This window comes from Mustelus asterias, chromosome 3 (assembly GCF_964213995.1).
Source record: "Mustelus asterias chromosome 3, sMusAst1.hap1.1, whole genome shotgun sequence".
NCBI lineage: Eukaryota > Metazoa > Chordata > Chondrichthyes > Carcharhiniformes > Triakidae > Mustelus > Mustelus asterias.
In genome coordinates, this window is record NC_135803.1 from 28339227 (window position 1) to 28354117 (window position 14891).

Sequence of the window (14891 nt, forward strand, 5' to 3'; positions counted from 1 at the left end):
TATCAAGCTCCTTTAGCATTTTGTAGTTTCAATAAGATTATCTCTGGTACTTCTAAATCTGAGATATAAATCTAGTATCAGTAATGATGACCATGAAACTATGGTTGTAAAAATCCATCTGCTTCACGAATATCCTTTACAGAAGGAAATCTGCCATCCTTACCTGGCTTGGCCTGCGTGTGACTGCAGATCCACAGTAACATAGTTGACTTTTAACTACCCTCTGAAATGGCCGAGCAAGCCACTCAGTTCAAGGGCAATTCGGGATGGGTGAGAAATGCTGGCCTTGCCAGTGAGGGCCAAATTCTAGGAAAGAAAAATAGATCAAAGGAAAGTTGAGTAATTTTTTTTCACTCAGAACATGTCTAGAACTTGCTCTTTGTAAGGGTGATAGAGATAGAAACTGTCATTACATTAAAAAAAAAGAGAATGGGATATGTACTTGCAGTTCTGTGATCTGCAGAGCTATGGACCAAGGACTGGAAAGTAGGGTTAGAATGGATAACTCTGACAGCCAGCATGGACACATTGGCCGGAATTTTACCGGCACGCCTGCCCCGATTCCGGGGGCGTGTGAGGCTCGGAGAATGGCATTCTCCATTGGCCTCGGGTGGGATCGTACGAACCTCGGGCGGACATGCTGGTAAAATTCCACCCATTGGGTCAGATGGTCTCTTTTTGTGCCGTAATTTTTTCAATGTGAATGAAAATCCTGTCAGTTTCAGCACCTAAATACCAAACAACTAACTGCATATTAAGGGATGAGAGAATTTTCATGGACGTTTCTGTTCTTATTACAACCATTTTGTAAGCCACATTTAATGTTTACAAAATACAATCTGTGAGGTGTGCACTCGTAACATGAACATTTCCACACTTAACAATATTTCAAAAACTATCACCTCAATTAATATGAATTTTGGAGGGTATGTTTTCTTGCAGTGAAAATATTTTAGCTTGGTTCCAATGGCCACTAATTCTGGTGTACATAAACACAAATGTACTTTTCCCACTCATGAAAACATGGGGGTGTATTTGCTATTACTAACAACGAGAACATATAAATATACATGCTAATTAGATTGAATTTGTGTAAAGATAAGGCATCTAACAAAATAGGCTGCTCGCTTTCTGCCTAAATAGCCATTATGTCCGAGACATAGAATTTTAATAAGCATTTTTACCTCCCTTTTTGCAGGGCTGAAAATTATTGGTGGAGAGGTCAGAACAAGCGCACATTGAAGGTGGGACAGTTCCCACGAAACACAGTGACATCCGTCGCAGGCCTTTCAGCCCATGATATCAGCCATCCGCTCAAGAACAGCTTTATTCACACGGGGCATGGAGACACCAAACTTGAGCACTGCTGGGGCTTTCCTGACAAAATAGATGAGTATGTAGGAGTTTGCATGTATGCCAGAATACACCTTACTTCACGGAACCGTAGACCAGTTTAAGTATAGATATACATAAAAGCCACAGTATTACTTCCATTTTTCATTTAGATGTAGAAGGGCTGCTTCTATAGACTTATGAAACATGCTCCATATTTGGAGGGTTAATTGTTTGTTTTACACACTCCATACTTGAGCATTAAGGTGCTGACCTCCCTTTGCACACTTGTACCACCACAGGTTTCTTGATTCTGCCTCCCACTCTAGCCTTTGAAAAGAAAATGCTGAGTTATGGTATTGACAGTGTCTGGTATTTTGTCCATGACTATTCATCTATGAACTTAGACAGTGAATTTCAGCAAGTGACTTGGCCAGGGGCATTTAATGACCAAGTGACATCCTGTCTTCACAAATACTTACATGCGTGCTTCCATTTTAATTAATGATCAGAAACTGTGTTGTTGAATCCCTGTCTTCCCATGTTCAGAAGCTAATTGTAGTGGCCCGCATTACAACAAGCAAACAATAAATTTATCAGGGTGTTTTTTTCTTTACCAATCATTACACCTAATGTTATTAACTGCAAAATGAAATTGTAGCATACTAAAATCTGTTGAGGTAACAATCTAATATTTCGATTTCCTGACTCGATTGATGCATTCGTTTAGTGTGTTCTTGGGCTAGGGAGAAGAGCAATGATCTCAGGTTAATTAACTGCAACAAGATCATGCTTAGAGTGGGAATTGGATTTCATATTGGACAGGAAAATGATTGACTTCATATTCAGAAATTTGATTTTTATATTCTGGATGATTGAGAATTTTTAGCTCCAGTGTGAATTTGTGTTTTTTGAACTGTTTTTCTGGAGTTTCTCTTGTGAAATGCTTGTTTTGTGTTTTTGGAGTTAATATTTTGCGTGCATGTTCTCGTGGTGAACCTGCATGGACAGAATGAATAAAGCTGATTGTTTAGACAACAGCAATTTATATAGGGCCTTTAATGAAATAAAATGTCCCAAGGCACTCCACAGGGGTATTATAAAACAAAATATGACACTGAGCCACATAAGGAGATATAAGGGTCAGTTGACAAAAAGCTTAGTCAAAGAGGTAGGTTTGAAGGAGTGTCTTCAAGGGAGAAAGCAAGGTAGAGAGGCCAAGAGGTATAGGGAGGGAACTCCAGAGCTTGGAGCCTAGGCAATTGAAGGTACGGCTATCGATGCCAAAGCTATAGAAATCAGGCATCACAGAATTTGATGAGCATGGATACCTTGGAGGGTTGTGGGGCTGAAGGAGATTACAAGGATTAGGGATGTCGGAGAGAGAGAGACTGTGAAGAGATTTGAAAACCAGGATGAGAGCTTTAAAATCAAGACGTTGCATGACTGGGAACCAGTTTAGATCAGGGAGCAGGAAGGGTAATAGCAAACTTACAGAGGGTAGTCTGTGAGCTCCATGATGTGCTTGTCTTTAGAAACACCATCCACTCTTTGCAAACCAGACTTAGGAATTGTTGATTGGTTTAGCTGCTGGAAGAACCAGCTCAAACTTTTTAAGTACAGTTTTCTCAAATTCAGCTTTTAAAAAAAGATAAAGGAATGGTAAAAACCCTAGCACTGTAATGCTGGATGCCCTGTTTCCTAGACACTAGGGACAGCCAGTTACATGACAAAGGTCTTTTTCAGTCCAGGTGCTTATTAATACTGAAAGTACTAGTTGCTGACTTTAACTGCCTAGGAATAACATTGGACCTTGACAAGAATAGCAACTATGCAAGTAACAAATAAATTCATGTCCAATTCTTACCCAGTTGATGCTTTGTTACATTGTAAGTCAATACAAAGCTGTTATGATCCACAAGGTGTTGCTGACAATCCGCATTTTATGGTGGCTGGTTTGTCTTCTCACAGATTGTACCTAGGCAATCCCATGGATCCTCCAGATGTCCTTGGACTTGATATGAAAGCGACCAGGCCAACCCAGCTGCCAGGAAGATCAAAAAGTAAGAACTCCAAATCAAGAAAAATCTCGATTTTTGTGCTTTATGCAAACTTTGCTTTCTCTGCTTTAAGTGGCTTTATTTATTTTAATATTTCAATCTACAGTAGCACTTGTACCCTAATAAATGCAAACATCTATCTACATCTAGTGCACTTAATAAAACATTTTCTAACCTGAAACTTGCCTCAATCATGGTAAGGTTCACCCTTTGAACTATAGTAAAATAAACAAAGATATTGATGACATTGGAGGCCATGGGAAATAAACATGTTGATTATTGAACAAGAAAGTGTGAGTTCAAGTGATTTCATGTGTTTGAGGGGAGCAGCCAGTGCCACAGCATGCATAACTATCGGTTTACAACCCAATCACTTTCATTCAGTCAAATCAGCATTTCCAGTAAAATGGTACTTTGTAAAAATGGGATTTATCTGTCATCAATGTATCCTGCCTTTCCATTCCGACTTTTTTATTGTACTATCCTTGTTCATTAGTAATCACATGCCTAGAGAGTCTCTTGCGTTTACAGTGAAATAATCTTGTTGCGTGCTCAAAAATATTTAAACTTTGATGTGCTCCAGGATTGAAAGGAATTTTAAAAAATCTAATATTGAGAAACCGAGGGTGAAAAGCAAAGTCTATAATGTCTGAGATTGTGAAGAATAGCTGGAATTGCTCACTAATAGAGTGATACCTTATATTAGTTCACCATAGGTTTGCAGAACTGAAATGGTGTATAAATTGAAGAGTTAGATATATAACGTTTCCTGTCAAATACAGCACTCTTTGGACTTGTAGATCAATGGATAAGTAAAGTCCGTGCAATGACAGTGCTATTCCTATACTCTCCCACTCCTAAAGTAAAATAACAATCATGTGGAAATTATTCATTTGTTAGACTTCAAAAATAATTTTATGCATTAATAATATTTGTGAACACTTTTATTGCCACTGTGGATGTAATTGCATTACACCTTATGTATGTTTTTGCAAAGTTAAATATAGGTATTGAAATATAAAATTGCTTGACATTTACTGATTTATTTTGTAAGTTACTGTCTAGTTTAAAATCTCCCTAAATTAGGTGTTGATGTTTATGGTGAAACACAAGTCGTTGACCCTTAAATGTGCACGTAACTTTGAGAAAGCTGACAATGTAGTTTATGAAAATGAAATTGGTGACCATTAGATGGGTATCACAGTGCCTGTAATTAATGACAAAGTGAATTTTTCCATAACCAGCAATACCTGCACTACTGCTTGGAAAGTTGGTGTGAGTTGAACATGAAATCAGGCTCCCATTCTCAGTCTCACATAAGATAACTTATTTGCATATGATGTCACGTTCTGTGGTCTGCCTGGAAGATGATTAAGCTCAGAAGAGTAAGTATTGGGTGCGGAAAGTGAGCTTGTAAATCCAGACTTGCATGGTGGGGAGAAGGTCTAAACCTGTTGCTTTATTAATCCATTAAATTGTTGCTATCTGCCATGTGTGTGTTTGGGGCTATGTATCTTTAGATCATATAGCCAAAGAGATTGAAGTCATGTATTTCTGTGACTGGTAGAATGTGTTTCTGCTTTTGAAGGAGCAATGCGCGTAAGATACCTTAGCTAAAAATTATCATCCATTTGGAACAAATATGTTTAATAAGGTAAAAATGCAGGGACAGTTGAAATCTGAACTTGCAGTTCTTGAACCAGGAAGCTCGTGCTGTGCAACATTACGCTGTGCAGGTTACTGCCAATTCTTTCTCCATAAATATCCAGCAAATGGCTCTTTAAGGGTTCAGTGGTGCTATGCACGTTATCTATTGGTGCGCTGTGGTGTGATTGTGCTAATGATTTTGGCCTTTTCTTCCTGTGCTGCCTCTTTTAAAATTTGCAGAGGAGCCTCCTCCACGTCCTCCTCAACCGAACATCTTTGGCAAGAGTAAGTTACGGCGTTTTCTCCAGTTTAAAAGGTGTTCCTGCCCACTCTGTTCCATTTTAGCCCCTCTTTTCAAAGGTATTTTGTGATGTGCCACCACACTTGAAGCATGGATTTGCTGTGTGATGGGAGATCTGCACAGAACTGAGATTGAGACACTCGACTGAACAATCAATACTATTGAACTGATTTATTATTAAATTGTGCTTGCATTTATTCTGGCCATTACATTGTGTTGTAAATGTGAGAAATTTAATGGCTCACTTGTATAGACAGAGATTAGTGAAGCAGCAATTCTCTTTCATGTTGATTCTATTATATTCCATTAATATTTAAACTAGACTGCCAAAGTGCTTTAGAAAGCTTTTGGCCCTCACTCCTGTCAAACTAGGCTCAGGGGTTCTGCAGTGTGAAACATATTACAGCTTTGTTTGGATAACACAATGCTGTTAAATCCTTATATACGTATGAATATTTCTTTCTCGTTTCTGTTTTGCCACTATACCTTTTGTTACCTACTGTCACAGTCTGTTCTACTCAGCTAGTATTTCCAAAATACATAATGTGTGAAATTCTTGTGCCCCTTGTAATTGTGGCAAATGCTCACCAGCACAGTTATGAATTTTGATTTTCCAAACTTGGATTATCTGGAGAGGGCAGTTTTGACCAGTGCAACAATTTGGTGAAGTACTGTTAGTTACAGCTCTACCTCTGATAGTAGAATAGAAAGTACTGTATATAGAATAGGTAGTCGCCTGAAACCATGAATTTGAGTATAATTCAAGGACCATGTCATCTGCCACTAAACATAGGGAAGGGCGGGGAGGGAGAGCAACTGATCCATCAAACCTGATCCACTGAGACATGATGCAACCATATACACTGTTCACCCATCAGTCTACTCATGCAGTGCTCTAGGAGAGGTGGAATAAAGTTTGGGACCAATTTAAGAAAAAAGTCTTGAGAAATTACTCTCAAACTTTCTATGGCCACAAAACAAACATTCACCAGACCCAATGAACAACATTGAATACGCAACAAACATAAAGTATGTTATATACATATAATGGACAAATTATGGATTGTGTAGGCAGGTGAGTTAGACATTAGCCTTTCACCTTAGCAATCTAAATTAAAATTCCGTTTGAACTGTTGAGATGATTTGCTTGCTGGCTACAAGGGCTATGCATGAAATAAATCTGATTTGACAATTTTTATCCATTTGACAAATGTTCACAACATAAATGTTCCCCTGATTCAGCGGCCTTAGTCAGAAATGGCATGTGGTTCTGAGGTTGGCGAATCACTGTATCTATTCCTGACCTTACTGTGTCAAAATGTAATATGCACTCTCGTTGTTTATAGCAGGAGTATAATTCATTCTTCAACACCAAAACCTTTCTTCTCACACCTTGTCAGTTCCACCATAACAGTCTGTGATGAAGTGGATGATCCTTTGATAAAATCAAGTTTCAAACAATTGGCTACAGCACTTTCCACAAACAAGTTTTAGTTAGTCTTTGGATGTTCTTGACTGGAAGAGTGAAAGGTGACTTAAAGTGCAAAATAGTAGCTGTTTTTCAATTGGATTGAAATAAAAGAAATGCCTCAAAAACCTGGTCTTGTTCATTTCTACAGATGACGTCCCACCAGAAGTTAAACTCAGTGTTATCATCTCCAGTATTTGAATGTTTCAGGCTTTCAATCCATTTCTGTATCTGTGTTGTGAACTTGTAACACTAAATAGTTCCTGAGTGTCTTGATTGTAGGAAATGTCTGTGCAGGTTTTCTGGGGTTTTTTTCAGTTTTCACTAACCATCACTCTGCCATTTCCTGCATGCTTTATGAGTGCATATGTTGATATTTTTAAAGAAAATTGACACAATTTATAGGCCATTAAATTTGAAGTCACTCACAGTATTTCTGTTCATATCACATAGTGTTTACCTGTCAGTGCACTGTACAATGTCAACCATTGCAGTTTAACTAGCATTCCACTGTGCAATGTTTGATAGTTGCTTTAAGATGCTTACCAGCGAAGACTAGATAAAGACACTGATGCGTGAATTATTTGACACTGTTACAAGAGGGAAAACATTTTTTTTGCAGTTATTCCTCAATTAGATTGATTTTTAAAAAATTATTAGCTTTTAATAGTTTAATAATCCATGGGGTGTTCCACTGAGTTTAAAATGGTTTTAATTTTTGCATTTTTTCTTTCTATTCATTTGTCCGTTTCTTAGAGGTTTTGTGTCAACCTTGTAATTTCTGGTCCAAAACATCACAGTTTTTGATCATGGGCTGAATTTACGGATGCTATGTTTCCCTGCACCCCAGGCTGAAAAGTCAGCCAAGAGCCTCCCCATGAAAAAGTCAACTGTCCCACAGCCATTTAATGCTTGGTTCAGGGTGAAACCTCCACCCGCATCTGGAAGGAAATCCCACCTCAGAGATTTGCCAACCAATCCATTTGGCCAACAGCTCTGTAGTCCCAGCAGTGCCAGGTTCGAGCAGTGGCCACTATGGGAACTGCAGGCAGTCCCCAAAGAGGAGAAGCTAATGCAGGCCGAAGTCCGGGATATTATTGGGGCCAGGCTGTCATTTTCCAGTGATAGGGATCGAGGTGGGCTGCCAGGTTTGAGAAGGTGGGAGATTAAAGAGATATATGACTTTTGGGGTAGGGGAATGCTTCCAAAAGGCAGAGGGGAATCCCAAAGGAGCCCCCCCCATCCCCTCAATTTGCTACAAAGGCCTCAGTTGGCCTAAGGACAGGCAGGCTGCTCGATGCTTCAACTGCTCCCCCTAAAATGGGAGGCCAGTTAGGGGCTTTTTATAAACCTTACCACCTTCAAACATGCAGCGGGGGGAAGGGAGGGGTTTGTATAATCGTGCCCTATGTCACCATTTCACTTGGCTTAGAGAGCCATGTGGCCGTGAATAAATTCAGGCATCAGTTTATCTTTCATCAACCTCTACAGGCATGGTAATTTACTTTACAATGGTCATTTAATCTGTTCTGCAGAACACAATTTCCGGTACTGCTGTAACTAAACTGATATTAGTCTTCAGTTTATTAACTGGCAGTTGATATCTACTAGCTGAAAAGTAGAAGTTAAATGAGCTGAGGTTTCACATGATTCATGACATGGTACAATAAAATATGCTAAGTACAGATTAACCGGGAGCTGTATTGTTTTTGTCATTTACTATAATCCAATTTAACAAGTCTATTTGTAGAATACAGTCTGGAAATGGTAAATGCCATCTACACTATTCACATATACATCAGTTTTATGCATCATTGGGCAAATGTTTTCATTTTATTATGCAGTGATGTTAACCTACAAGATCGTGCCATGAAGTTAATTCATTTATGGTCATTCGAGTGGTTTTCTCATCAGTACATCCCAATTGTCAGTGAAAGATTGTTTCTCTAATGCTGGAAATTATAAAAGCTTTTTTTACTGGACTGAGTGTTTGTTTCCAAATATGTGGCCGTAATGCTTCATTTAAAAACTTGTGAAACTTAATTTTAAAATGTTAGCTGTCAAGGGGCTTAGTAGTACTGTTGGCTTGGTGTCCAAAGATTGTGGTTTCAGGCTGCAGTTCAGGACTTGAATATATTTCAGTTTAGTACTGTGGGAATGTAGTATTGTTGGAAGTGTAGTACTGTCGTTCAGATGAGAAGTTAAAGCAGGGAAGTATTGTGGCCATTATCCCTCAACCAGCATGACCAAAAATAATCAGATTCAGTGGCCCTTTATCTTTTGTTGTGGGACCTTGTGCATGCAAATTGACTGCTGTGTTTGCCTGCCTAACCATAGTGACTACATTCAAAAGTAATTATTTAGCTGTGGAACCATCGGAGGGCATAAAGGAATAAAATGCTAGCTCCTTCTAAAAATAAAAGCAAGAATAACAATGCAAACAAAAGGCCACTGAATCAGCACATTTCAGGTGTTGCATGAATATTATCCTCCACCTACTCCTGGTCCTGCACATGTTATAGCTGTGCATCAAATTGTGGTGTTAATGGAGTATTTATCTTCTGGATGACATCAGCAGATTAATTGGATGGAAATGCATCTTCAATAGAAGGATGCTAAAGGCTGCAAATGAACAGAGAGAGCCATGGTTTCAAATCCATAATTCATTGCAAGTTCAGGCAAATAAAGGCATAACCAAAGACCACTAACATTTTGGATTTTATAAATAGAGTGCATGGATATTAAAGTTTTTGTAAGCTGTGCAAAACATTGTTAGACCGAAGAGTAGGGTTTGCAGTTTTAAGCACACTATTGCTGAAAGCCATAAAGGATGTACAGGGTAGATTTGTAAGAAGTCTCACAACACCAAGTTAAAGTCCAACAGGTTTATCTGGTAGCACAAACCACAGGTTTTCAGAGCACTGCCCCTTCGATGTCTGTGTCAATATGCGCAATCTTCTTGGAGATCCATTCCACTTGGAGCTGGCAGTTTGCGGTGTCGATGGTAGCCATGATGTGGAGATGCTGGCATTGGACTGGGGTAAGCACAGTAAGAAGTCTCACAACACCAAGTTAAAGTCCAACAGGTTTATTTGGTAGCACAAGCCACAAGCTTGTGGTTTATGCTACCAAATAAACCTGTTGGACTTTAACTTGGTGTTGTAAGACTTCTTACTGTGCTTACCCCAGTTCAATGCCGGCATCTCCACATCAGGGTAGATTTGCCAGGAAAATACCAAGAGTAGGAAGCAATCGTTATGAGGAGAGATTTGAGATTCTGGGGCTATTGCCGCTGAAGCAGAAATGACTGAGAAGACTTCAGGGAGTTTTGTAAAATTTGGAATGATGGTAATAGGGAAAAACTATTTCCTTTGGTATGTGATGAGTGTCAATTTAAAATTGTAGGGAAGAATTCTTAATGTGACAGGTTGTTGGAACATGGATGCTTTGTCAAACAAAGTGGTAGAGACAGGGGCTATTGTATCTTTTGCAGGGAAATTCAATTAATATTTGAAGCAGAGAAAGGTAGAGGGCTGTGGGAAAAGTGCAGGACAGTGGAATAGTTTTGGATTATGTCAGCAAAATAAGGCACAACAGAGATGGGCTATATGACCTACATATGTGCTGTAAATTTCCTTGCTTAAAGTAAAATATTCTAATATTCCACATTAAGCAACTTGATAAATTTGGCTCCAGTGTACATTTGTAGTAAAAATATTACACTAATGACAACAGAGTAAATGCTCAGAAGAAACAGATTGTCGTGATTTTTTTAAAGTAATTTCTGTATTCTGAGTTAAATAATTATGTTCTTGCACATATTTCAGAGCCTGTCTATGACCCTGTGATTGAAGAGGAAGCTGCAGTTTCGTTACCTCCAAAAAAGCTCTCTCTGAAGAAACAGGGCCCAATGAAGTCTTTAAAGCTCAACAAACCTGCTGCTCGTGTTTTTGCCACAAAGTTGGGCGAGAAACCATCAGACTGGAGTAAGTGTTCAGGTCTTACAAATAACGAGGTGGCTCTGATTGACTTTGGAGATGAACAGACAAGTCAGACTCCATCCCCTGTACTGGAGAACACTATTCCGACACTGGCCAAGCTAGTATTGGATTCTTATTCACTACTGGACAAAACGCCACCACAGAGTCCAACCAGAACTTTGCCCAGGCCTCTGCATCCTGTCCCTATTGTTGACTGGGATTCCAAACCCCTGCCCCCACCTCCAGCTTATGATGATGTTGCTCAGGATGAAGATGATTTTGAAGTCTCCTCCATTAATAGTTTAGATACTGGATTAATTGGTGAAGTATCAAAATATGGAACTGTTCAGTTGCCAAGAAATAGAGAAGCAGGAGAAACTAATTATGCATTTGTGCATGACACAGATGGCAAAGGAAAGCTCAAAGTAGAGGATAATTTGTTTCTACCACCCAGGCACATGAAACAGAGCAGCTTCTCTCAGTCAGCTGAGATATTTGAGGAACTTCAACAGGAATGCATGAAAAGACTTAATGTCCCTATTATTTCAACACCAGCCTCTACGCCAAGTCCCATCTTGTCAGCTTGTGTATCTCCAACTATTTCTGATGATAAACCTCAAATTCCACCACGGATTCCCATTCCTCCTCGGCCTTTAAGGAGAAATGAGCTAGGCCGCTGGTCTGGTGAGATGTCGCCTGCGTCTGGAGGCGAAGAGGACAAGCCTCCACAACTTCCTCCCAGGGATCCAATGTCACAACCATCCTCAAGGACTCCAAGTCCTAAGGCAATTCCTGTCAGTTGTCCCCAGCAAAGGACAATTGCCTCTTCAATGCCAACACTAACTGTAGGTGCATACCTCTCAACATCTCCAAGCAAGTTAATGCCTACTACTCAGAGTTTTGCCTCTGACCCAAAGTATGCCTCGCCCAAAGTAATTCAAGCACAAGGAAAGGACAATGCAAAGGGACCTTGCATCCTGCCAATAGTAAAAGATGGCAAGAAGATCAGCAGCACCCATTACTATCTGCTTCCAGAGAGACCTTCTTACCTGGACAAATATGAAAAATTTTTCAAAGAGGCTGAAAGTATTGATGAACACTGTTCCAAAAAAACTGTGACCACAGCAACAGTGAGGCCTATGATGCAACATCCTGAGTATAAAACTAACTTTTCATCTAACAACAGTAATCCCGGGTCCTGTGTTGCAACAATGAAAAGTTCTCATAGTCTGCAAAAAATGTCTTACGAGATTTCAAGTGGCAAGACAGACAGTATTACACCTTCGGACAAAATTAAAATAGTAAGTAGTACAATGCAAATTTACTGGTGACGTTCTGAAAAAAATGAGAATTTAAAGCAGATCAATATTGTTTTTGGTACAACATGATTCCACAATGGATGGAGTGGATTTAAAGATAAAACGAAACCATGTTCATTTTTATCTTCCTCAATCTGAATGGCAGGTGTGCGCTTGCTGGAGTTAAGAATCCATTTCCCCTCAGTTGTTCTACAGATGATGTAAATGCACTTTGCAAGTTCGGGCTTTCTTGTGGAAGGTCTCGTGAAGCCCAAAAACTTGCTAACGAAGCATATTGGTATAATGGAAATGGATTATACGCTCCCCCACCAGCAAGTGTGAAGGTGGAGGATGTGTGAAATCCAATGGGTGATGTGCCCGCTGACTCCTGTCCCACCACACTTTACCATTTGATTTGATTTATTATTGTCGCATGTATTAGTATACAATGAAAGGTATTGCTTCTTGCGCGCTATACAGATAAAGCATACCGTTCATAGAGAAGGAAAGGAAAGAGCGCAGAATGTAGTGTTACAGTCATAGCTAGGGTGTAGAGAAAGATCAACTTAATGCAAGGTAGGTCCATTCAAAAGTTTGATGGCAGCAGGGAAGAAGCTGTTCTTGAGTCGGTTGGTACGTGTCCTCAGACTTTTGTATCTTTTTCCCAACGGAAGAAGGTGGAAGAGTGTACGTCCAGGGTGCGTGGGGTCTTTAATTATGCTGGCTGCTTTTCCGAGGCGGTGGGAAGCGTAGACAGTGTAATTGGATGGGAGGCTAGTTTGAGTGATGGATTAGACTTCGTTCACGACCCTTTGTAGTTTCTTGCAGTCTTGGACAGAGCAGGAGGCATAGAATCATAGAAACCCTACAGTGCAGAAAGAGGCCATTTGGCTCATCGAGTCTGCACCGACCACAATCCCACCCAGGCCCTACCCCTACAGGCATACCAAGCTATGTTACATCAGAAAGAATGCTTTCTGTGGTGCATCCATAAAAGTTGGTGAAAATCGTAGCGGACATGCCAAATTTCCTTAATCTTCTGAGAAAGTAGAGGCGTTGGTGGTCTTTCTTAATGATAGCGTCAGCATGGTGGGACCAAGCAGGTTGTTGGTGATCTGGACACCTAAAAACCTGAAGCTTTCAACCATTTCTACTTCATCCCCATTGATGTAGACAGGGGCATGTCCTCCACTATGCTTCCTGACGTCGATGACTATCTCCTTTGTTTTCTTGACATTGAGAGATTATTGTTGATGCACCAATTCACCAGATTCTCTCTCTTTCCTGTACTCCATCTCATCATTGTTTGAGATCCGACCCACTATGGTGGTGTCATCAGCAAACTTGAAAATTGAGTTGGAGGGGAATTTGGCCACATAGTCATAGGTGTATAAGGAGTACAGTATGGGGTTGAAGACACAGCCTTCTGGGGCACTGGTGTTGAGGATGATCGTGGAGGAGGCGTTCTTGCCTATCCTCACTGATTGCAGTCTGTGGGTTAGGGAGTTCAGGATCCAGTCGCAGAGGGAGGAGCCGAACCCCAGGCTACGGAGTTTGGAGATGAGTTTCGTAGGAATAATGCTGTTAAAGGCTGAGCTGTAGTCAGATAAATAGGAGTCTTGACATAGGTGCTTTGTTACCTAGGTGTTCCAGGGTTGAATGCAGGGCCAGGGAGATGGCATCTGCTGTCGACTTGTTGCGGCGGTAGGCAAACTGCAGTGGCAATCTGGCAGGCCAGAACTGATTCATGCCATGACTAACCTTTCGAAGCATTTCATAATGATAGATGTCAGAGCCACTGGACGATAGTCATTAAGGCACGCTGCTTGGCTTTTCTTTGATGATGGCCGTCTTCTTGAAGTAGATAGGAATCTCAGATTGCTGTAAAGAGAGGTTGAAGATGTCTGCAAATACCCCCACCAGCTGGTCCATGCAGGATCTGAGTGCTCGTCTGGGCACCCCATCCAGGCCAATCACTTCCCGTGGCTTGACCTTCGAGAAGGCTGCCCTGACGCCTGTGATGGTGACCTCAAATACAGCTCCGTCCAAGGCTTTCGGGGTGGAAAGCATGCTCTCACTGACCCCTTGCTCAAAACAGGCATAAATGCATTGAGCTTATCGGAGAGGAGTGCATTGGTGCCAGCGATTTTACATGCCTTCATCTTGTAACCTGTTATGTCTTGCAGACCCCCCCCCCTCCCCCGCCAATGTTACTTCCCCTCTCCTTAGCCTCTCAATCCCTGCCCCCCCCCCCCCCCCCCCCCCCCCCCCCAGCTACCTCAGTGGGACCTGTCAGCTAGCACTCGGCGAGGCCCCCCAACACTTACAAAGTTGTGATCTGGCACAGCTCTCCTACTCAAGACCCAAGTGTAGTACTGGCAGTAGCCACCATGCCTGGCGATACCGCAGTTGGCTGACAGTTCTCTGAGGTGGCACTTCCTGCCTCCGAGGGCCAGAAGTCTAGCCTCTGATTAATTAATGGCAAATTGGCCATTAAATGCTGCTGGGCAACTGTTCTTCACCTTGGGGCTTCACCCGACTTCTTAGCCAGGGGCCAGGACCACAACACCCTGTAAAATCAAGCCCATGCTTTCTGTTATCAACAGCTACTATGACACCGTTACAGCGCAAATTAATTGCATAAAGATAGTCTGTAAATGTATTGTTTTACAGCATTTGGCTTTGGATCATGACCCCATCCATTTGCCTCCAAAAGCCCACAGTTTATAAACTCTTGTTATAAAGGCATTTTACAATTTCCTTGATATTTAAGGAGTGCTATCTCATTTTCTGATTTAATGCTCA

General features: G+C 40.9%; 1 protein-coding gene across 10 annotated transcripts in view; it reads left to right on the forward strand.

The window, feature by feature from the left end:
• Positions 1 to 14891, forward strand: part of tnk2b (tyrosine kinase, non-receptor, 2b) — a 239002-nt gene that overhangs the window by 202581 nt on the left and 21530 nt on the right. For 7 of the 10 annotated variants that reach the window (XM_078206643.1, XM_078206669.1, XM_078206654.1 and 4 more), the window contains 4 exons: positions 1199 to 1393; positions 3304 to 3395; positions 5280 to 5399; positions 10636 to 12089. In XM_078206643.1, the coding sequence (XP_078062769.1) occupies positions 1199 to 1393; positions 3304 to 3395; positions 5280 to 5399; positions 10636 to 12089 (1861 nt within the window). The remainder of the gene's footprint in view (positions 1 to 1198; positions 1394 to 3303; positions 3396 to 5279; positions 5400 to 10635; positions 12090 to 14891) is intronic. The other 3 variants (XM_078206684.1, XM_078206690.1, XM_078206662.1) reach the window with 2 other exon arrangements.